Here is a 22,171-nt window from a genome sequence, read left to right on the forward strand (position 1 = left end):
GTGGAACAACTAGAATTCTCCAACCAACAACTGCCATGATCACTTTGGAAACTTTTTAGCATTCATCGATCAGAGCTGAAAACACACATACCCTTTAAGATTTGGCCAGTAATTTCATTCCTAGGTACATGTTCAATGGAAATGCATGTGCGCTAAATCTGTATGAGAATATTCTTACCAACATTTTATAGCTCAGAACTAGAAATAACCCAAATGTCCAAGAGTAGAAAGGAACAGTAAACTGCAGTACATTCATACAACGGATCACTATGCAGCAACAAAAAACGAGCTACAGTCACACGTGAAAATGATGGTCCAAACTCACAAATGTGAAAAAAAAAAAGCAACAAGGCACAGAATAGTACATATTGTATGATTCCATTTATATAAAGTTCATAAATGGAAAAAACTAATCTATGCTATTATTAGAAGGCACGATCATATTTACTTCTGAAAGAAAGAAGTGGCAGTGATTGTCAGCAGACATGAAGGAAACTTCCGGGTTTCTGGTAACCAGAGGTTGGTTATACAAGGTTTTGACTTAGTGAGAATTTGTTATGCTGCACTCGTATTTGTGCACTTATCTGTATGTATGTCATACGTCAATGAGATCAACAATTAAAATTTTTCAAAAATGAATTTAGGAGACATTCTGTGAACTCTAAGCTGGTTTAAACAGAGACTACTGAAAACAGAAAATAATGTCTTACAATGGAATAAAAGGCAACGAAGTAAAACCAAATCTTTCTTGAAAGTACAAATACCCACTTGGCCTTTACTGGAAAGAGAACAGTTTCACCACCCAATAACAAACTTATCTTGATCTATTATCTATGCCAGTGTACTGTAAAAAGAAATAAGTAAGAGTCAACTTACCATCCTCTTTAAGCACATGGCAGTAAAATTCTCCAGGACTATACATCACACAGACCACAACATCTACTGTCTGATCAACAGCAAGTTCAACCCACGTCCACTCCAACTGACTGATTTCTGCTTCTACACCCGAGGGAACTGTGAAAATAAACGGACGATTTGCAAAACAAATGGCCAGAGCGGGGAGCTGGAAGCAGGGCTGCTAAAGATAAAGAGTCTGCTTTTGAAGAACTGAATGTCCAATAACTTTCTTAGTGACTTTGCAGGAAAGTTAATTAGTATGAGAATTAACCATTACTACCTCACTGAATTCCAAATTCACATTTCTGATGGACCTTCAGCTGCCAGTGACCCAAACACACTCTTTAGATGAATGCTTGATTTAAAAGGACAAAAGGTACTCAACATCAATTCTTGTTTAAAGTATGAGAACCCATACATTCACAAAGCCACCTGAATTCCAGCACGGACATTATCTGGTGGACAATTTACTTACCACTGGCTTCTTTCATGACACTGGGCTTAACTGTCACTACCCCCTTGTCCCCCACGGCAAAGCCTGCATCGATGAGCACTCTGGTGATACTGATGTGGGGCATCACAGACCTATCCGTAAGTTCCACCAGGGAACTGTTTTCCAACTTGTCCACCACTTTCACTGTGATCATTTTATTCTGTACAATTTTTCTCATCAGATAAATAGCTTCTGGAGTCCAAATTCCTAATGATGGCTTTACTCCTAACAAAGAATTTTTAAAAGAATGTTAAAATATTTCTTATTGCAAGCCTTTACAAATTTAGCTCCTAATTTCCACAAACTTAAGGACTCTATGACAAACACTGGAACCAGAAAGTCCCATCTGAGAAGGATTTTCTAAACATGAAAATGAAGGCAAAATTATAAAGAAAACGTCTGTAAAACGCTTCTATATTTCTATGTAAACAAACCATCATAAATCCATTGATACGAAATGTCCAGAGGCAAATCTAGAAGACCGAAAGTAGATTAATGGTTGCCTAGGAAGCTAGGATTAACTATATATAAATGGGCACAAGAGATCTCAGTGGGGTGATGGAAATATTCCAAAAGTGGATTATGGTGATGGCTGTACAACTCGGTAAATTACTAAAAATCACTGAATTGTATACCTAAAACACTGTTTTTTTTTTTTTTTTTTTTTTGGCTGTGCGGCTTGCAGGATCTTAGTTCCCCGACCAGGGATCAAACCCACGTCCTTGGCAGTGAAAAAGCGGAGTCTTAACCACTGGACTGCCAGAGAATTCCCTAAAACAGTGACTTTTATGGTATATAAATTATATGTCAATAAGGTTGTTAACAAAATCACAAACAAAAGTATAAAACAATCCAGGAAGAAACACCGGTCACTAATACTGACGTCTGAAACATCTGTAGCATTTACTGAAAGGGCACTTACAAATCAACAACCCCAAAGTTATACCAAGTCATTTCATAAAATTAAGAGCCAAGTAACTTAGGAAAAAACATCCAGTCTCACTGGTAATGAAGCAAATTAAAATGATTTAGTTTTTAGCTTATCAAAATTGGCCAAGATGAAACAATCCAGAAATATCTATTGGGCAGGACAAAAGTACCTTCAGTTTTTAAAATAAAAGACATTTTTCATTTTCACTTAAGACCTTTATTGAACAACATATTCACCCTTTTGTTCCACACCTTCCGTCATTTTTCAGACAACTTCATAATTCCATCTTCCCAAAACTTTTTATCTTTTTGAGCAAAGAACTGTTCCAGGTACCTTTTACAGTCTTCCAGGGAACTGACATTTTTTCCATTAAGAGAATTTTGTAAAGACCGAAATAAATGGAAATCTGAAGGTGCAATGTCTGGTGAATACAGTGGATGAATCAGAACTTCCCAGGTAAGCTGTGACAGTTTTTAACTGGTCATCAAAGAAACATGTGGTCTTGCGTTATCCTGATGGAAGATTATGCGTTTTCCGTTGAGTAATTCTGGATGCTGTTCGTTGAGTGCTGCTTTCAGTTGGTCTAACTGGCAGCAGTACTTGTTGGAATTAATCCTTTGGTTTTCCAGAAGGAGCTCCTGATACAGGACTCCCTTCCAATCCCACCACGTACACAACATCACCTTCTTTGGATGAAGACTGGCCTTTGGTGTGGTTAGTGGTGGTTCATTTCGCTTGCCCCATGATCTCTTCCGTTCCACATTATTGTACAGTAACCACTTTTCATCACCTGTCACAATTTGTTTTAAAAACGGAACGTTTTCATTACGTTTCAGTAAAGAATCGAATGCGGAAATATGGTCAAGAAGGTTTTTTTCGCTTAACTTATGTGGAACCCAAACATCAAAGCGATTCACATAACCAAGCTGGTGCAAATGATTTTCAGCACTCAATTTGGGTATTTTGAGTATGTCAGCTCTCTCCCGCGTGGTATAACGTTGATTGTCCTCAATTATTGTTTTTTGATTTGACCGCTATCAACTTCAACTGGTCTACCCGACCGTGGAGCATCGTCCAGAGAGAAAGCTCCAGCACGAAACTTCACTAACCACTTTTGACACATTTAATCAGTCACAGCACCTTCTCCACAAATCTTTTTGTGCATTTCAGTTGCATTTTTACCTTTCTTGAAAGAATAAAGCATAATATGCCAAAAAAGTTGTTTTTCTTCCACCTTCAATATTAAAATGGCTACACAAAAATTCACCAATTTTGATAAGTCTTTTTTTAAATGCACGCTGATATGACAGCTGTCACATACAATCTAACAAAATTGTTTCGAGTGAAGTTAAAGAAAACTAAGTGCTACTAGAGCCATCTTACGGAAAAAACGAAACGAACCTTTTGGCCCACCCAATATTTGGTACACCAATGTGTCAAGGAACTGACTCCCTACTACGTTTCTGGTAGGTGTGTAAACCAGTTCTACCTTTTCTAGGGAACAATCATAATGTGTATCACAAACATGAAAAGCATACCCACTGACACCTCCATTCCACCTAAGGCGGTATTTTTGCAAATGTAAGTGCGTTTTGCAACCTATCCCAAGGAAATGATCTGTTTTTAAAAATTAGTTTTTTAAAAAAGATCATTAATTTTTAATTGAAGTACATTTGATTTACAATACTGTATTAGTTTCAGGTGTACAATGCAGTGATTCAGTATTTTTGTAGATTACAGATTATGCTCCACTTAAAGTTATTATAAAATATTGGTTATATTCCCTGTGCTGTACTATACATCCCTATAGCTTACTTATTTTATACACAGTAGTTTGTACCTCTTCCTAAGGATATGATCTTGGATAGGCTAAAAAATGTAGTTAAAAGAACACTGCTAGTAGCAGAAACTTGGAAATATCCTTCTGATAACTGGATACTAGTTAAATTCTGGTGCATGTGAATGAAAAGTTGTAGAAGCTAATCTTTTACACTGGAAAGAAGCTCCTGCTCCAAGCGGGACATGTTACATATACAGTGATTTCTAAGCATATGATCGTTAATGTTCTTGCTTTCAAAAGCAGTTTCCCCCTAATTCATGCAATTGACAGGCTTCTGTGATATGTATTGATAATGCAGGATCTATAAATAACAAAAAAGAATACTCAACTTCATAAACACAGGTACATTCAACTTCATTTTATTACCGATAGCAAAATAGTCATCTGTATTTCCTAAATGTTCCATTAAGGATTGTTTTTGTACTGAGGTAAGTTATAGCTAAACACATTCCCTGATCTACTCACTAGTTTAATTTCAATTCTAATGCTCTTAACTTTAGGTTTCAATATTTTAAGAATACAGGAACTATAAAAATTACATACCTGCCAGCACACACTTAATAGCTTGCATTGGCAATTCCAACAACTTCGGAGTTATGGGGCAAAGTCTTGTCAAACTAAGGATTTCAAAGTTTCCATAGTCTACATATCCGACCAGTACAGATTCCTCAGAAGCATAAGCCAAAACAGAGGCACGGTACCACTGGTCATCCTCTAAAAATAGGAGAGACTCAATCTGAAATGATTTTCCAATGTAGATATACACAAAAATTTTTCCTCCTCAATTTAGATGGTCATTTATAGATTCTATTTTCATGTAACATCAAGCTTTACTGAACTATGCATGCTTATTCACCATTCCTACTTTTCCTTATCAGAAGCTTTCAACTCCTGAAATGTCACCTTTATTCATCCCTTTCTAGGTAACTCATGTTGTATGCTTGTCATTATTTATTTATTAAGTGCTTAATCCCTCTGGTGGACAGTTAACTCATTAGGACAAGGGAACATGTCCTGGTCATGTGAGTGAATCCATTAGGTCTTGATCAATTTTAGAATACCTGGCAGTATGAGTCAACCAGACTCCACTAACCAAGCCATAGATTTACCGGAGGCCTACCTGTCTCTCCCCTCCTGTGAGGCCACTGGTCCTCCCTTCAGCAGAGAACTGAACCCGGTCATCACAGGGTCATCATCTGTGCAGCTACAGAGGCCGGGCCACAACAGCTATGTGCCTCCAGACACTCTTGCTGTTCCAAAGAAAACTGGCCAAGACATGACCCTGGGAGGTTCCACATTCCCACACTGATATAAACAAATGTCTGTATCAGTCTCCAGAACTAAAGGGCTGATAAAATAAAAACCTCCATCACCCCCACCCCCGCAGCATTTACAGGTCCTCCTCCTCCCTTACACACTTGGATTCAGTTTAATTGGATATACTTAAAAACATAATTGGTGCACTACTCAAACTTCAAATGCAGCCATCAACGCAAAACGAAGATTGGTTCATTTCTTGGTACTTAATTGTAAGTAAAAAATTCAATAATACTCTTTTCCTTACCAGAGAACTGAGCACAGCAGATATCACCAATGGTTGGATAAAAATCAGAGCGTGGAGACACTTGACTGCAGTACGTGGTAAGTGACGCCTGAAGTTCAGCGAGCTTATCTGTGGATACAGATCACATCTTAAACTAAAGAAATACAAGTTTACACATTATCTGCATATCTGCATGCTGAGTCTCTTGATGTATGTTATATTGATAACACAAATCAAGATTTACTTACGCCCACTTTGTAGTCGTTGACAAAAGAAGTCTTCTGGAGTCTGAATGTGGGCGACCACACCGCAAAACTCATCACCTACGTTCAAAGTCAACACTTTGGGGATTAGGCCACTTCTGTCTATAACAATTTTGTTTGCAGCTGTGATTTTCCTGACATCTTCAAGATCACCTTATCAAAAAGCAGAAATATAAGCCTTTTTGGTTTCATTAATCCAATTTTCCAGTTTCTCAGGCCTAACTGTGCTCTTTCACACTTCTAGGCCTTAATACATACATGCTGGTCTTTTTTCCCAGAACATATTCCCAAATCTCCCAGCAACTTGAATATTTCCTGCTCAGTATGATGTCACTGTGAAAGGCTTTCCTCCAAATCTGGGTCAGGTGCCCTTCCCAGGGCCCCCACTGCACTCTGCGATCCTGCCACCGTTTTATAATCTCTTCTCTATGTGGGCGTATAACTGCCCACAGAATACCCTCCCTGAAGGCACCTCTACAGTGCCTTAGTGAAGCAGATACTGCTGGGAGGATTTTGTTCCTTCCACTGGACCCCTTTGCAGCATTTATTATTGCTGATGACTCCTTCCCAGAACATTTACTCTTCTGTTATTCTGGCAACATTTTCCCTGTTCTCTTTCCACCTCTCCCAACACAGCTTCTCCCTTGGTACTGTAAGCTCAGGTTCACTTCTCTCACTTTACAGTCTCCCTAGGACACCACCATCATTTACAATTTCAACCGTGATAACTTTTAGACCAGTAAGTATTGAGTTTTCTCCTCCAGATGGCCAAAAAAACTCCTGAGAACTGTTCAGCAGAGCTGTCTCACCCAAGATTGATGTTTCAGGGATTTCATATAGGCAGTACTCTAGGAATACAGACAAGAGACAATAACTTCTTCAATAACTAAAATCACTACACTGTTCAATATTAATCTGTATACTCACTTGAATCCGCACTTGGCTTCTTAGAATTTTGTCCCTTGTGTTTCAAGCCATATCCCATTTCTATGAGCACATGGTCTAAGAATTTTCCTAAAAGTAATTAAGAGAACATATTTCCATTGAGATATTATACTAAGTATTAGAGGAAAAGAATAAATACAAAAGAAATGAATCACATGATTTAAAGATTATAGCTATTCGCACACCAGCATATTTTTTACTAGTTCAGTTTCTATGTGCAAAATATAGTTTATTAATTTTCAGCTTTAAAAATTGAGTCAAAGGGCTTCCCCGGTGGTGCAGTGGTTAAGAATCTGCCTGCCAATGCAGGGGACACGGGTTCGTGCCCTGGTCCAGAAAGATCCCACATGCCGCGGAGCAACTAAGCCTGTGCACCACAACTACTCAGCATGTACTCTAGAGCCCACAAGCCACAACTACTGAGCCCGTGTGCCACAACTACTGAAGCCCGCGCACCTAGAGCCTGTGCTCTGCAACGAGAAGACACCGCAATGAGAAGCCCATGCACCGCCACGAAGAGTAGCCCCCACTCGCTGCAACTAGAGGAAGCCCACCTGCAGCAACAAAGACCCAATGCAGCCAAAAATAAATAAATTTATTAGAAAAAATTGAGTCAAAATCCCCATCATCACTTAACAAAAAATTTAATAAAAATATTTCACTTAAAAATTATGAATAACATGGAAGATTTAGTTACCACCTCACTGGCATGCTTAGAATGACCACCATTTATAAGAAAAAATAAATTTAAGACATAAGACTACTTCATCTCAGACATAAAGTATGGCTGAATCAAGTGTCAACCAGCAGCCATATAAACTTCAAGTTCCCTCAAACAGTATCCAAAAGCTCAAGTCACAACATGGAACATACATAGCAAAGAAACAAAACACAGAGATTTTATACTCAATTTCACAACAGGATTAACTGAATTTTCTACCAAGTAATCAACCAATGATGGGTCTCAAGCAATAGAAGAGTAATAATACCTTGGAAACCAAGAGGCAATTATAAGCACACTGTCAGAAGTCACTTTTTAAATATGTACAAAGCCATAAAGGAAGAACAGGATTCCAAACTGCTTCCATTTCCACAACTTAAATACTATGTGCTTATGGGCTTAATGCTAACCAAATGCAGTTCTGTGAAGGTTGTTCAAAGAAAAAGCACTGATGGTAAGGATGGACAAATTCACAGAAAAATTCCTGAATTTTCCCAGTAAATGAGTAGAAATCAGGGATATTATAATGGCTGTATTAAAAAGATACTAGAGTTTTCCCATAATAAGTCTAGATCTAGCCTTTTAATGTACCAAATTCTATAAACTTGTGCCTTGTCTTTGATAAACTGCCAACTGCAAGAGCAGAGCCAAGGCCATATTTCCTGTCACAATCTGAATGACTCCAGAGTGGGGCTTACTTGGTCTCACTTCATGTTTCTATTTCTTCTCTGAGTAACAGGTGGGCACTAAATAACATATTAAGTGCTCCATTTAAAAAGAAATATTCAGGGCTTCCCTGGTGGCGCAGTGGCTGAGAATCTGCCTGCCAATGCAGGGGACACGGGTTCGAGCCCTGGTCTGGGAGGATCCCACATGCCGCGGAGCAACGGGGCCCGCGAGCCACAATTACTGAGCCTGTGGGTCTGGAGCCTGTGCTCTGCAACAAGAGAGGCCGCAACAGTGAGAGGCCCGCACACGGCGATGAAGAGTGGCCCCCACTCGCCACAACTAGAGAAAGCCTGCGCACAGAAACGAAGACCAACACAGTCATAAATAAATAAATAAAATTTAAAAAAAAAAAAAAAGAAAGATTCAGATCTTACCTGAACTTGTCAGCATAACATCCACAGCAAAGGAAATCACTTCTTTTAAGATGTCCACAATCTTTAGAGAGCAGTACTGCTGCATTAACAGTGATTTAATAGTTTTGATACAATCATTGCTCCAATTCCCCTCTGCTGGGATAACATTGGCTACAAAGCATTTTATGGCCTGAAAGATTTTACACAAGTTACTAAAAATTAGTATTTGAAAGTGACTTTTTTCTAATTAATTATGCAAAGATTTTTTTTAAAGACAAGGTATTTCATGCTGAATATTCATCAAAAATCTTCAAGTACTAATCCGATAAACAATTTTATGAATAATTATTTGTCTCTCTTGATATTCTATCCACAATGCTTTTCCTTTTGGGACTTTAAGCTTGAGAAATCAACCAAAGGACGGTTATTATCCTTCAATTACACATAAATTTAAGTTGCTTCCAAATAATGTAATAAATATAAAAATGATTGTTTTTAAACAGCAGATTGATAAGATGTCCCTAAAAATGCTAAGTTTCCTACCTGAGGCAGTACTTAACTAAGGAATGCCTAATAAAATGGAGCCAAGAAAGTCCATGATTGTTTCTCTACATAGTAAAAGATACACCAATAGGTCCTTTCTCATAATAACCATGGCAACAAACACGCAAATATTATGTCCATCAAAACATTAAAAACAGCTCCTTTGGGATGCTATTAGGAATTCAAAAAGTAAAAGAGACTTACACAAGGAGGAAACAAGTCAATTTTTCTGTTTAGTTGGTGAATTCTGTTTACTGGAATTATTTCTTCATTTCCATAATCAATATATAAGACTTGTGCCTTCTTCTGCAGTACATCAACATCTTGTATTATTACTCTGTTCCAGGTCTGAAAGTGAAATATAACGGTATTCTGCTTCTAAACAGCATTTCACAATCTTAGGTTTAAAAATTCTCAATCTACAGAACATGCAAAGGAAAAGTTACTGTTCTGTTCTGAGATACTCTATGAACAAGTTACCTTAATTTCCTAAGAATCTGGCTCAGAAATCCTCAAATTTGTCCATTTTAGATGCTTTAATATACACAACAATTCCCAGGCTATTCTAGCCCAGCAGACTCTGTGACACACTAATGCCTCAGCTACACAAATAAACACAAGCTCTAGGACTAGCAATCACTCTGTACCCAGCAACTGAGGAGCCTACATGCAGAGCTGGAGTGGCCTCAGGCAGGGAGGAAGTAAGCAAACAGATGTGGACTCCTGACTGAGGAAGAGAAACAGCAGTGTGACCAGAGTCTCACCTCAAGCCATCTAATGCATCATTAAAAGCTCTGGTGTCAAGCTGATAGGACCAAAGTAAACTAAAATGTCTTGTTAAATATTTCATTAGGGGTTACCTGATCGACAGTGTACTTGGCAACACAAACTTCCCCCTTTACAGGAATATAATCTTCTTCATGTGCCTTATTTGCATATGTTTCCTTTAAGCTCGCAGACAGTTGGTTCATGTATTCTAAAACTTCTGAAGAATGTAACTGCACATAAAAGTCACCTGGGTGTTTGAATTCAGTAACTATACCCTTTCAAAGACAAAAAAAGTTGCAATAACTCACTGAGAACAAAGCAAATGTTAATTTTGTAAAGCTTTATAACAAGATACAAAAAGTACTGTAGACAAGTTTTTGCAATCTTTATCAATTTCAGTTGTATTCTGGAGCTGTCTTATAAACTCAAACACAGGAAACAAGGAAATAAAAATCTACAGTTCTTTGGATCTCTGTCTATGGAAATTAAACAACAAATACCTTTATTTCCATGCTTTTCCTGAGTTGTAGTCTTCTCAAATCAGAAAACATTATTTTATCAGCACAAATGGCTATTTCTTTAGTAACTCCAACAGGACAGTCACTCTGGTTTGAAAAAACACATTAAGTGAGTTACTTACAAGCACATGTTTAAATGATACCATGGCCGGACTTCCCTGGTTGCACAGTGGTTAAGAATCCACCTGCCAATGCAGGGGACACAGGTTTGATCCCTGGTCTGGGAAGATCCCACCTGCTGCAGAGCAACTAAGCCCGTGGGCCACAACTACTGAGACTGCGCTCTAGAGCCTGTGAGCCACAACTACTGAGCCTGTGCATCTACAGCCCATGCTCTGCAACAAGAGAAGCCACTGCAATGAGAAGCCCGTGCACCGCAACCAAGAGTAGCCCACAATCGCCGCAACTAGAGAAAGCCCACGTGTAGCAACGAAAAGCCAATGCAGTCAAAAATAAATAAATAAAAAATAAATAATTAAAAATAACATAAAATAAAATAAATGATACCATGGCCACTATTTGCTAGAACCTAGGTCAAAACAGCCTGACTCCCAGGTTTGAATGAGGGTGTAGAGAAATAACATACGTCTTCTAGAGTCACTAAAACGTACCGTCCATAGGCAGTGTGCATAGCACTGGGATCACCCGAGAATCAGGCCATGATGGTGATGGCAATGTTGAGTTTATTTTTTTAAAAAGGGGGCGGGGAGGGTCGTGTTTTAAGTTTTCACTTGTTAACATTTTTATAGGAATGGATTTTTTTTTTTTTAAAGTAGAAGCTAGGACCAGCTAGAGAAAGCTAAAATTTACCTATAAAATATGAGTTGGACATCACTGATACTTTCCAGATTGCAAATGATTTACCCTATACAGTTAGCTACATGGAAGAAAGGTATTAACAGGAAAAAGTGCTCCTTAGATAACAGGGCCCTATTAGAATCCAGTACACAAAGCTAGAGAGCATGTGCACGCAGGGACTACAAAGAGACAACTTTCTCAGTAGTCCACCTACAGCGAGACACGGCCATCTCAAGTCCTTTTTGGAAAAAGCTGGGCATGAACAGTTCTCATAGACCCCCAACGCTCACCAAATCTATCACTAGGGTGTACAGATTTATTCAACAGGAATAAATAAACACTGGTGAAATGGAGAAATAAGTCATAAATATTTTATTTAGCTTAGGTCCTCTTACTTCAAAATAAAGGGAGTCATTAAAAATTCACTCTAAAGGCAAAGAGAAAGTAAGTATATCATACCTCTTTTTTCACTTCCATGTTCTTTGTTTCAAAAGGTGATTTATTATCTTCAAGTTTGTGGAAACTGAAATAAAGCAACCAATTATAATACTTACAGCACAGAACCAATTAAAAGTAAGGGCCACAATAATGTTAAATTCTCAACAAAATCCAGAAAGAACAAAACAGCTTCTTCCAGAAAGAATCACAGTAGTAACAAAGTAAAACAACCCCATGGTGGCTATGCAAGGGTCTGCCCTGTGCACAGGTGTGCTTCTTCCAAAAGCCACCTAATGAAAGGGAGATAGCCACAATCTCCAAGCCTCAGTTTCCCTATCTGCAAAATGGAGAAAATACCTACATTACTTAAAACAGAGTTTTGGGGATCAAAAATTGTAGAGCTGTTCACTTCAGATTTGTATACTTTATGTTATACTTAAATAAAAAAGTAAAAAGCAGCAACTTTTACATAGTTATGGCCTGCTTACCTGATTTGATCCTTATACTACCAAAAAAAAAAAAAAAACCCCGTATTTTAAAATATTCTCTAATGAATGTAAAAAAAAAAAAATCACACTTACTTCTGCTGAACAGGTTTGCACACGATGCTGTGGGCTGCCCAGTCCCTTCTCTGGCATGCGACAGAGCAGTAGTACGTCTGCTTGCACTGTGAGCACCTCAGCGGCCCTACAGAACACAGCCCATGACACCACCAATGTTTTATTGCAAATATTTGTTGGCAGGAACGAGACCGTTTCAAAGACGTCATTCTATTAATCATATCAAGGAGAATATGTGAAGAGGATTATGCTGTTTATGATTAGGTGTTAAAACTGAATTTATAGGGCTTCCCTGGTGGCGCAGTGGTTGAGAGTCCGCCTGCCAATGCAGAGGACACGGGTTCGTGCCCTGGTCCGGGAGGATCCCACATGCCACGGAGCGGCTGGGCCCATGAGCCATGGCCGCTGAGCCTGCACATCCGGAGCCTGTGCTCCGCAACGGGAGAGGCCACAACAGGGAGAGGCCTGCGTACCGCAAAAATAAACAAACAAACAAACAAACTGAATTTATAAAGCTCCGTTGAACTGCAGAGAAAGGGGGCCAAGATGAAAAAGAGAAGGAGGACACGAGACAGGCTGGGACCTGCGACCCTTTGCCACAGTGCTTGCACCTGGACACACCTCTCCTCGAGCCACAAAATACAAAGAAACCATATGGGACTAAAGATAACTGCGTGCATGTGCAGTTGGGGCAAATTCTGGACAAAACATACCAAGAGACCAGAAAAACCCAACTGCCACTTTTGACGAGCCAGGAGCAAAACCAGGAGGTCGGGAGGAAAAGCAGGGTACTGCGCATGCCCCCTGCGCACCATATCATCTTAGGTGGGCAAACCGCCTAAAGTCACCCCACCGGCCTGACCCCTGGACACACTCCTACCCTCACCCCATATAAGCAACAAGCTCACCCCCTACTCAGGGAGTGAGCAAGCAAGAGAACCTGCTGTTTGTTCTCACTCCCCCTACTGCCCCAATAAAGCCTTGCCTGAATTTCTTGCCTGTCCTCTGATCAATTTCTATTGATTGGGGAAGGCCAAGAACCCTGGCTGTTATCAGACAGACTGGAAACACAACTGACTTTCCTAAAGCAGAACCCAGAACACACGATATAAAAGGAACAATCAAAGGGAACAGAAAATCCGCGGTGGTGAAAACAGACATGTGCAAACACAGTCTGATGAGGTTCACCTCGTGCCATTTAAAAATAACAAGACAAAAACCAACAAGGAGAATCACACCTAGAAAAACCCAGTAAGTTTTTGAAATGAAGTTTAAAAAAAAACCTATCAGTTTCCAGGCAGAGGAAAACAAGTTATCTGAAAAACAAAACAAAAAACACATAAAGAAACAACGAAATCAGGCTGGCCTCAAATGCCTCCACTCTAAAAGAAATTGGAAAAAAGAAGCGAAATATCCAAATAGCCAGTGAGCACAGGAAAACTGCTCAAGATCATTGATCATGAGGGACATGCAAATTAAAACCACAGGGAGGGGCTTCCCTGATGGTGCAGTGGTTGAGAGTCCGCCTGCTGATGCAGGGAACGCGGGTTCGTGCCCCGGTCTGGGAAGATCCCACATGCCGTGGAGCGGCTGGGCCCATGAGCCATGGCCGCTGAGCCTGCGCGTCCAGAGCCTGTGCTCCGCAACGGGAGAGGCCACAACAGTGAGAGGCCCGCGTACCGCAAAAAACAAAACAAAACAAAACAAAAAAACCACAGGGAGATACCACTACACATCCATGAGAAAGGCTAAAATTAAAAGGACTGAAACACCAAATGTTGACAAAGATGTGGAGCAACCAGAACTCACTCCCAGTGGGAATACAAAATGGGACAACTACTTTGGAAAACGGTTTGGCTTTTTCTTATAAAGTTAAGCATACACTTACCTTTTGACTCAGCAATCCTACCCCTAGGTTTGTACCCAAAAGAAACGAGAACATACGTCCACACAAAGACTTATGCAAAAACGTGTAGAGAGCTCTATTCATAATAGCCAAAAGCTGGACACAAGCGAAATGTTCAACAGAACAGATATACACACTGTGATATCATGTGATGAAATGCTACTCAGCAACGAACAAAAAAATTAATGTACACGCAAAAACATGGATTAAACTCAGAAATATTTTCTGAACAAGAAAAGCTTCCCACAGAGTCTATACTGTATGATTCCATTTACAAGAAATTCTGTAACTGGTAAAATTAATTTATGGTGAAACAACAACAGTGGTTGCCTCTGGGGGGTATAGTGACTGGGAAGGGACATGAGGGAACTTTCTGAGAAGATGGAAGTATTCTTCATCTTGATTGGGCTATGAGTTTGTGCCTTTCAGTGCAAGTATGTTTTATCTCAAAAAAAGTATAAAAAATAATCAAATAAAGAAGCATGGGGCTTCCCTGGTGGCTCAGTGGTTGAGAGTCCGCCTGCTGATGCAGGGGACACGGGCTCGTGCCCTGGTCCAGGAAGATCCCACATGCTGCGGAGCAGCTAGGCCCGTGAGCCATGGCTGCTGAGCCTGCGCATCCGGAGCCTGTGCTCCGCAACGGGAGAGGCCACAACAGTGAGAGGCCCGCGTACTGCAAAAAAAAAAAAAAAAAAAAAAGGCATGGATGAACAAGAATGGTAGGATGATGGCAGCTGTTGAAGCTGGGAAATGGGTATATGATTTATATATACTCTTCTGTTTATATGTAATGTTTTACATAATAAAAATATTTTTCAAATGTGTAAAGGAATAATCCAACAGGCATCTGAGAGCAATATGCTTACCAAACAGACCGCAGCAATGGCAAGTTGTCGACCGAAGAGGAGGTCCTAATGAGCTGAAGAGTGCTGGATCATTTACGGACAAGGAACTCTCAACCAACTTGTGTACTTTTTTTGATTTTGCAGGAGACACATTATTGCTAGTCTTCTATTAAGAAAAGAGCAATAGCAGTATTAAAACTTGGTAATAATGTTTTGTTTGTTAAATATTAGACTTGGGATTTCCTCTGCCGAGAAGACAAGATAGATGTACTTTCCCTTACTCCTACCATTATGTACAACTAAAAACCTTGGACTTATATATAAAATAAACACACGGTGACACTGAAGGAAGGCAGCAGACAGGCTAGGAACTTGGCACCCAGAGAAGGACATGGCAGTGAGTCCCCAGAGTTTTTATTCTGCCTCATATATCTCAGATGCGGTGCTGGAGAAGTCAGAAACACCCAAAGGCACAGATGATAAAAGCCCCAACAAAAAGCCTGCTCGCTTGCTCTCTCTAGCCAAAAGACCAGGAAAGGGATGGCCCAGACAGACAGAAAAACTTTATCAGTAACTGCTCTACTCCAGACAGTTGCCGCAGAAAAAACTGTGGCCCCATCCCACCAGCAAAGGGAGACTGGGGAGCCTAGACCTCCACCTTCACCAGGCTACAGTGAGGTGCCCCTCTCTCCCACTTGGGTGGTATCAGAGAAGGCCAACAGAGTAGGGAGCCAGCACTTCATCCTCGTGGGGTCTCCCTGTGGAGACTGCATGGGGAGCATGGACTTCTGCCTGGCAGTAAAGAGTGCCCCCCATGCCCCCCAACTGCCAGCACCATTGGGGTGGTGTTAAGAGGAAACCTAGTGGACAGTCAGGATTTGCCACCACCATTCAACAGTAATGAGTGGAGTGTCTCCAAACCCTTCCACCTCCAATCCTCCCTCCACCTCGTGTTAAGTAGAGAGGATACGGGGGGGGGGAGCAGTAAGGATGCTGGGAAGCTGAACTCCCACCCTTGTCCAGCCAAGAACATCCTGGGCCATAGAACAAACTTCAACCAATTTAAAAGAATTTAAATCATACAGACGGTGTTATTCAACCACAATGGACTTACACTAGAAATCAGTAACAGAATGAGAACAGATAATCTCCAAACATTTGGAAACTAGACAATACACTTCTAAATAATGCATGAGTCAAAGAGGATGTCTCAGGGAAATGTTTTAAAAATACACTGAACTAAAAGAAAATAAAAATACAACATATCAAATTTGTGGGACACAAAGTATCACCAAGACAGAAATTTATAGCTCTAAAGTCACATACTAGAAAAGAGGTAAAGTCTCAAATTAATAATGTAAGTTCTCATCTCAAGAACCTAAACAATAAGAACAAAACATGCCCAAAGCAAGCAGAGGAAGGAAACGATAAAGATAAAAGCAGAAATCAATGTAATTAAAAATAAAAACTTGGAGGAAAAAAATCAGTGAAACAAGACCTGGTCCTTTGAAAAGATGAACAAAATTGATAAATCTCTAGCAAGACTAACAGTGAAGAAATCAGAGGCAGAAATTACCGATATCAGGAATGAAATAAGGGATATATTACTACAGACCATGAAGATATAAAAATGACAATGGAATACTTCGAACAACTCTATGTAGACTTCACAATGTAAGCAAAATGGACCAATTCCTGAAAAATCACAAATTATCACAATATGAAATAGATAATTTGAATAGCCTTATAAATATTAAGGAAACTGAATCATAATTTTAAAACTCCCCCAAAAATAAATCCCCAAGCCCATATGGTTTTTTACCACCGGAGAATACTACCAAATGTTTAAAGAAGAATTAACACCAACTCTATACAATCTCTATTCCAGAAAACTAATATTACCTTGATACCCAAACTATACAAAGACAATAAAAAAGAGAAAATCACAGACCAACCTCTCTCATGAAAATGGATGTAAAAAATCCTCATCGAAACAATATCAGATATAATTCAGCAACATATAAAAAATAATTATACACCATGACCAACTGGGGCTTATTCCAGGGATGCAAGACTGGTTAAATTAAAAAAATATATATCAATGCAATCCACCAAACTAACAGGCTAAAGGAGGAAAAAAAATCACAACAATATCAATGGATGAAGAAAAAGCATCTTAAAAATTTCAATACCTATTCATGATATAAACTCTCAGAAAAGTAGGAATAGAGAAAACTTCATCAACTTGATAAAGATCGTCTGCAAAAATTCTATAGCTAACATTATACTCAACAGTGAAAAGACTCAGTGCTTTCCCCCTAGGTTTGGAAACAAATATGTCCACTGTCACCACTCTTAACATAATGCTAGAAGTTCTAGTCAGTGCAATAAAGCAAGAAAGGGAAATTAAAACCATATATTTTAAAAAGGAAGAAATAAAACTGTCCTTTATTGGCAGATGATATAATTGTCTATGTAGAAAATTGCAAGCAGTCTACAAAAAAATTCCTAGAATAAGTGACTCCTGGAAGGTCACAGGATACAAGATAAACATGTGAAATCAACCATATTTTTATATATTAGCAATGAACGTGAGGACACATGAAATAAAATATATAACAGCATTTACAATCACTCAAAAAACAATACTTAGGTGTAAATCTAACAAAACGTGCACCGCTGGTAAGCTGCAAACCACAAAGTGAAAGAAATAAAAGAATATCTAGATAAATTGGGAGACAGATTGTGTTAATTGGAAGATTCACCACAGCAAAGATGTCAACAATTTTCAAATTGATATACAGGCTTAATACAATTCCTATCAAAATTCCAGCAAGATTTTTTGTAGATACAAACAAGATTGTTCTAAAATGTATACTGGAAAGAAACTAGATTAAATGATTTTGAAAAAAGAAACGGAAAGTGGGAGGAATCACTGTACCCAACTTCAAGACTGACCATCATAGCTCCAGTACTGTGTGGTATTGGTGGAGGGAAAGACCCATACATCAGTGGAAAAGAAAAGAGAATCCAGAATAGACCCACACAAATTAGCCCAGCTAATTTCCGACAAAAGTGCAAAAGCAATTCGGTGGAGGAAAGATAACATTTTCAACAAATGGTGCTGCAGCAATTGGACATCCCTAGCCAAAAAAAAATTAACCTCAACCTAAGTCTCACAACTTATAATTAACTCAAAATGGACCACAAATTTAAATATAAAACTACAAACTTTAGGGGGAAAAAAATCCCAAAACTTTCTGCATCTATAGCAGAAAAAGTTCTTAGACTTGACACCAAAAGTATAATCCATAAAAGGAAAAATTGACCAGGACCTAGCTAAAAACTTTTGCTCTGCTAAATATCTTGTTAAGAGAATAAAAAGACAAGCCGGAAACTGGGAGAAAATATTTGTAAATCACATATTTGACAAAGCACTAGAATCTGTAATATATAAAGAACTTTCAAAACTTGGCAGTAAAAAAATAAACAATCCAAATTAGAAAATGGACAAAGACATGGAGAACATTTCACCAAAAAGGATACACAGATGGCAAATAAGCACATGAAAAGATGTTTATCATTAGCCATTAGTCAAACAAAACCACAATGAGCTATCACTACACAAATGTGACAATAGGGAAACTAAAAATAGTAACACCACCAAATGCTGGTGAGGATGCTGGGTGCAGAGAATCTGGATCACTCATACATCCTCAATGGGAATGTAAAACGGTATAGCCACTCTGGAAAACACTTTGGCAGCTTCTTAAAAAACTAAATATGCAACTACTATATGACCCAAAAATGCACTCCTGGGCATTTATCCTAGAGCAAAAACAAAAATTAAAAACTCATGTTCACATAAAACCTTACACATGAATGTTTACAGCAGTTTTAGTTATAATAGCCAGAAACTGGGAACAATCCAGATGTATTTCAATGGGAGAATGTTTAAATAAGCCACAGTATACTACTCAGCATTAAAAAGCATTGAACTATTGATACATACAGCAATCTAGGTGAATCTCCAGACAATTACGCTGAATGAAAAAAATCCAATCCCAAAAGGTACATACTCTATGATTTCATTTATATAACATCCTTGAAATGACAACATTTTGGAAATATGGATTAGGTTAATGGTTGCCAGGGCTTAAGAAGGGGGTAGGGGCAGGAGGGAAGTGGATGTGACCATAAAAAGGTGCAGAAGAGATCCTTCGAGTGATGGAAATGCTCTGTATCTTGCCTGTATTATGTCAACAGCCTGACTGTAATATTACACTATAGCTCTTCAGCTTATCACCACAGGAAACAACTGGGTAAAAGCTGCAAAGAATCTCTATTATTTCTTCCAACTGTAGGTCAATCTATAATTACCCAAATAGAAAAAGTTGAATTTTATTTTTAAAACGATACTAGCCTAGAGATAAGACAGTCTGACCTTGAACAATACCCGCAAATTGAGTAATTCTTCATTAACACGATATAAAAACATGTTTAGAATTTTTTACCCAAAAACACAAAATAGAAAAAAAATAAATAACTTACACTATTTACTTCTTTGGGTGGTGAATTATTTCCAACATTTAATGGTGACACCGAGTTACCTGGGATGTAAAACATAATGCCTAATAAAGGTCAAATATTACTTTATTCCTGAAAATGTACAGCAACATAATTATGCAACATTCAGATAATAAAGCTATACCATAATAACCTTAAAGCTACATATAAATAAGTAACATTCTACTTTTCCTAATGAAAAAAAAGGATTTGTTTGAAATTTCCTTGACTACTATATACCTCACTGTGAACTTTTCTCCATTCACGAAGGCAACAAGTTACCAAGCTTTTTGAACTCCAGACTCTATACCCTTAGAAATTACTGAGGACCTCAAAGAGCTTTTGTTTACATAGCTTGTAACTATCAATATTTAGCATTATTAGAAATTAAAACTAAGTATTAGAAATTTCAAATACTAGTAGTTGAAATTAAAACTAAACATTTAAATATATTTACTTAAAAATAATAACTGCATTACATGTTGACATGGTTTTTTAAAAACTATTTTCCAAAGCAAAAAAAAAAAAATTGTGTGAAGAGTGGCACTGTTTTACATTTTTGCACATCTCTTTAATGTTTGGCTTAACCAATGATAGTTGGATTCTCATATCTGCTTTTGAATCCAATTTGTTATGATATGTTGCTTTAACTGTGAAGTAAATCTGGCCTCACACACATACATGGTTGCAAATAGGAGAAGTATTTTATGGCCTTCTCAGGTAACTGTGGATATTCTCCTTTAATTCACCCCAAAACTCAAGTGGTAGTTTAAGGGTTAGCTGCAATGTGGAATCTAAAACCGTTATCAATAAACTTTTCATACTGTTATATTAGAATCCATTGATTTATCTTGCACTTTAAATGGATTTTTACCCATGCAGGACTACAGAGCATCATGCATTGGTCTTCAGGAGAAGATTGAGAAACTCCTGAGTTATGCAGATCTTCCAAATGTTGACACATTTCATAAGACAGTACCGAAAAACCTTATGTGTTAATATCACCATGCATCTCACCAGAAAAATCTTTTAAGTATTGGGAAGCTGTCAAGCTCAGAGTGGCAGATACACATTTCCTGAAATTCTCATTTTTGCTTGAAAGCTTGCACTTTATCATTAGCAACAAAACACTGTCAGCTGTTTTCTTTGACGTGACAGGCTCACTTTGTCCATTTTTGAGAAAATGACTGCCAGATATCTAAGCCTGAATGACCACAGTGTGTCATTCTTTTCAATTAAAAATGACGTTCCAAGAAAAAAAAGTTTCCATTCAGCTCACAACTCAATCACACACATGCTTTTCATACTTCAGTAAGCAGCAAAAGTTAGGAGCAATTCCCATTTTGTTAAACAAAACACTAAAAATACCTGTACACAAGGCTCAAGACTTACTAATAAATTTGTACTGCTTTATCAAGGGCATTCTTAAGTAAAACTGACCCTTCTGGGTTGTTCTGTCTTAACTGCAAGGGCATGAAAATGAAAAACAATGACCACTAGCCCAAGCTGGTACCTCTGCTAAAGGCAAGTTAACAAGGTGCCAGAGTCTACTCACTTTTGCTTTTGCACCACCAGCATAAAGTCAGCACAGTGAAAAAGAGCAAATAATGTTTTAATATTATTAGGAAAATAGTTGTGACTCCAGAGGCCCAAGGGCCATACTCTGAGAACTACATCACCATAATATTAAAAGATCACATCTCATACACATTCACAGAGGCTAATTCCACCAGGCCCCAGTCTCCTTAAAAAGCAGATTTTTAGAATTAAGACTAAAGGAATGATTTAAAAAATCAAATGAAACAAGTTAATGTCTTAGACATACCTTTGTGAGCTATTACATGCATAAAATCTGCATAGTATTTTTAGAATACGGCCAATCTTTAGAACATCCATAAAAAGCCAGAGTGTTTGGTTTCTACATTCCCAGTATGTCTCTGGATTGGGGCAGGTGGGGAGGAGGGAGGCTTGTCTGTAGACACTTTCTCCTCAGGAATCCTTCTGTGATTAATGTAGCCAAAGGTAGCTACTTGGCATCTGGTTTTTCCTTCTAAATTAATATGTATATGCAAATCCTGTAAGTTAGCCATTTGGCTGTTCTGTTAATAGCACACTGGTGTATAGTTACACATACTTTCGATAAGTCGAAGAAACCATCAGAATCAAGTAGTATTAAGCCTACAGGTTTTACTCACCTGTTGGCAGCATCGTCCTGTCTCCTTTGGATCCAGCCACTTCCCCACTGATGCCATTAGAGTTTGAAGATTCTGAATTGTCTTCCTGACTAGCCAGATATTGTTTGGTTTGCTCACAAAGCAAAAAATTTTTCTTTTTATTTCCATTCTCTGGGCTTTTCAACCTGAAATTAGGATGGTTAGGATGTCCTCCGGTACTTCTTAAAGACTCATGCGGTGGAAGCTTGCTTTCATTTTTCTCAAAATTAAATGGCTCTGTCATTTTACAGCTAGATGCCTCCAAATTACTTCTTGACATCATATTAAGCGGCAATTTAAC

At 38.5% G+C, this 22,171-nt stretch overlaps 1 protein-coding gene across 1 annotated transcript in view; it reads right to left on the reverse strand.

The window, feature by feature from the left end:
- The window catches only part of TDRD1 (tudor domain containing 1), a 37,854-nt gene extending 15,683 nt beyond the window's left edge, over nucleotides 1-22,171 (reverse strand). The window contains exons 1-14 of the mRNA XM_067708865.1: nucleotides 21,853-22,171; nucleotides 19,643-19,701; nucleotides 15,113-15,257; nucleotides 12,362-12,467; nucleotides 11,802-11,865; nucleotides 10,527-10,631; nucleotides 10,119-10,301; nucleotides 9,463-9,606; nucleotides 8,737-8,905; nucleotides 6,895-6,981; nucleotides 5,953-6,120; nucleotides 5,726-5,833; nucleotides 1,373-1,615; nucleotides 877-1,014 (exon numbers count right to left, since the gene is read on the reverse strand). Coding sequence (XP_067564966.1) covers nucleotides 877-1,014; nucleotides 1,373-1,615; nucleotides 5,726-5,833; nucleotides 5,953-6,120; nucleotides 6,895-6,981; nucleotides 8,737-8,905; nucleotides 9,463-9,606; nucleotides 10,119-10,301; nucleotides 10,527-10,631; nucleotides 11,802-11,865; nucleotides 12,362-12,467; nucleotides 15,113-15,257; nucleotides 19,643-19,701; nucleotides 21,853-22,153 — 2,020 coding nt within the window. The 5' untranslated portion in view covers nucleotides 22,154-22,171. The remainder of the gene's footprint in view (nucleotides 1-876; nucleotides 1,015-1,372; nucleotides 1,616-5,725; nucleotides 5,834-5,952; nucleotides 6,121-6,894; nucleotides 6,982-8,736; nucleotides 8,906-9,462; nucleotides 9,607-10,118; nucleotides 10,302-10,526; nucleotides 10,632-11,801; nucleotides 11,866-12,361; nucleotides 12,468-15,112; nucleotides 15,258-19,642; nucleotides 19,702-21,852) is intronic.

The sequence above is a fragment of the Pseudorca crassidens genome, chromosome 16 (genome assembly GCF_039906515.1).
Source record: "Pseudorca crassidens isolate mPseCra1 chromosome 16, mPseCra1.hap1, whole genome shotgun sequence".
Lineage (NCBI taxonomy): Eukaryota > Metazoa > Chordata > Mammalia > Artiodactyla > Delphinidae > Pseudorca > Pseudorca crassidens.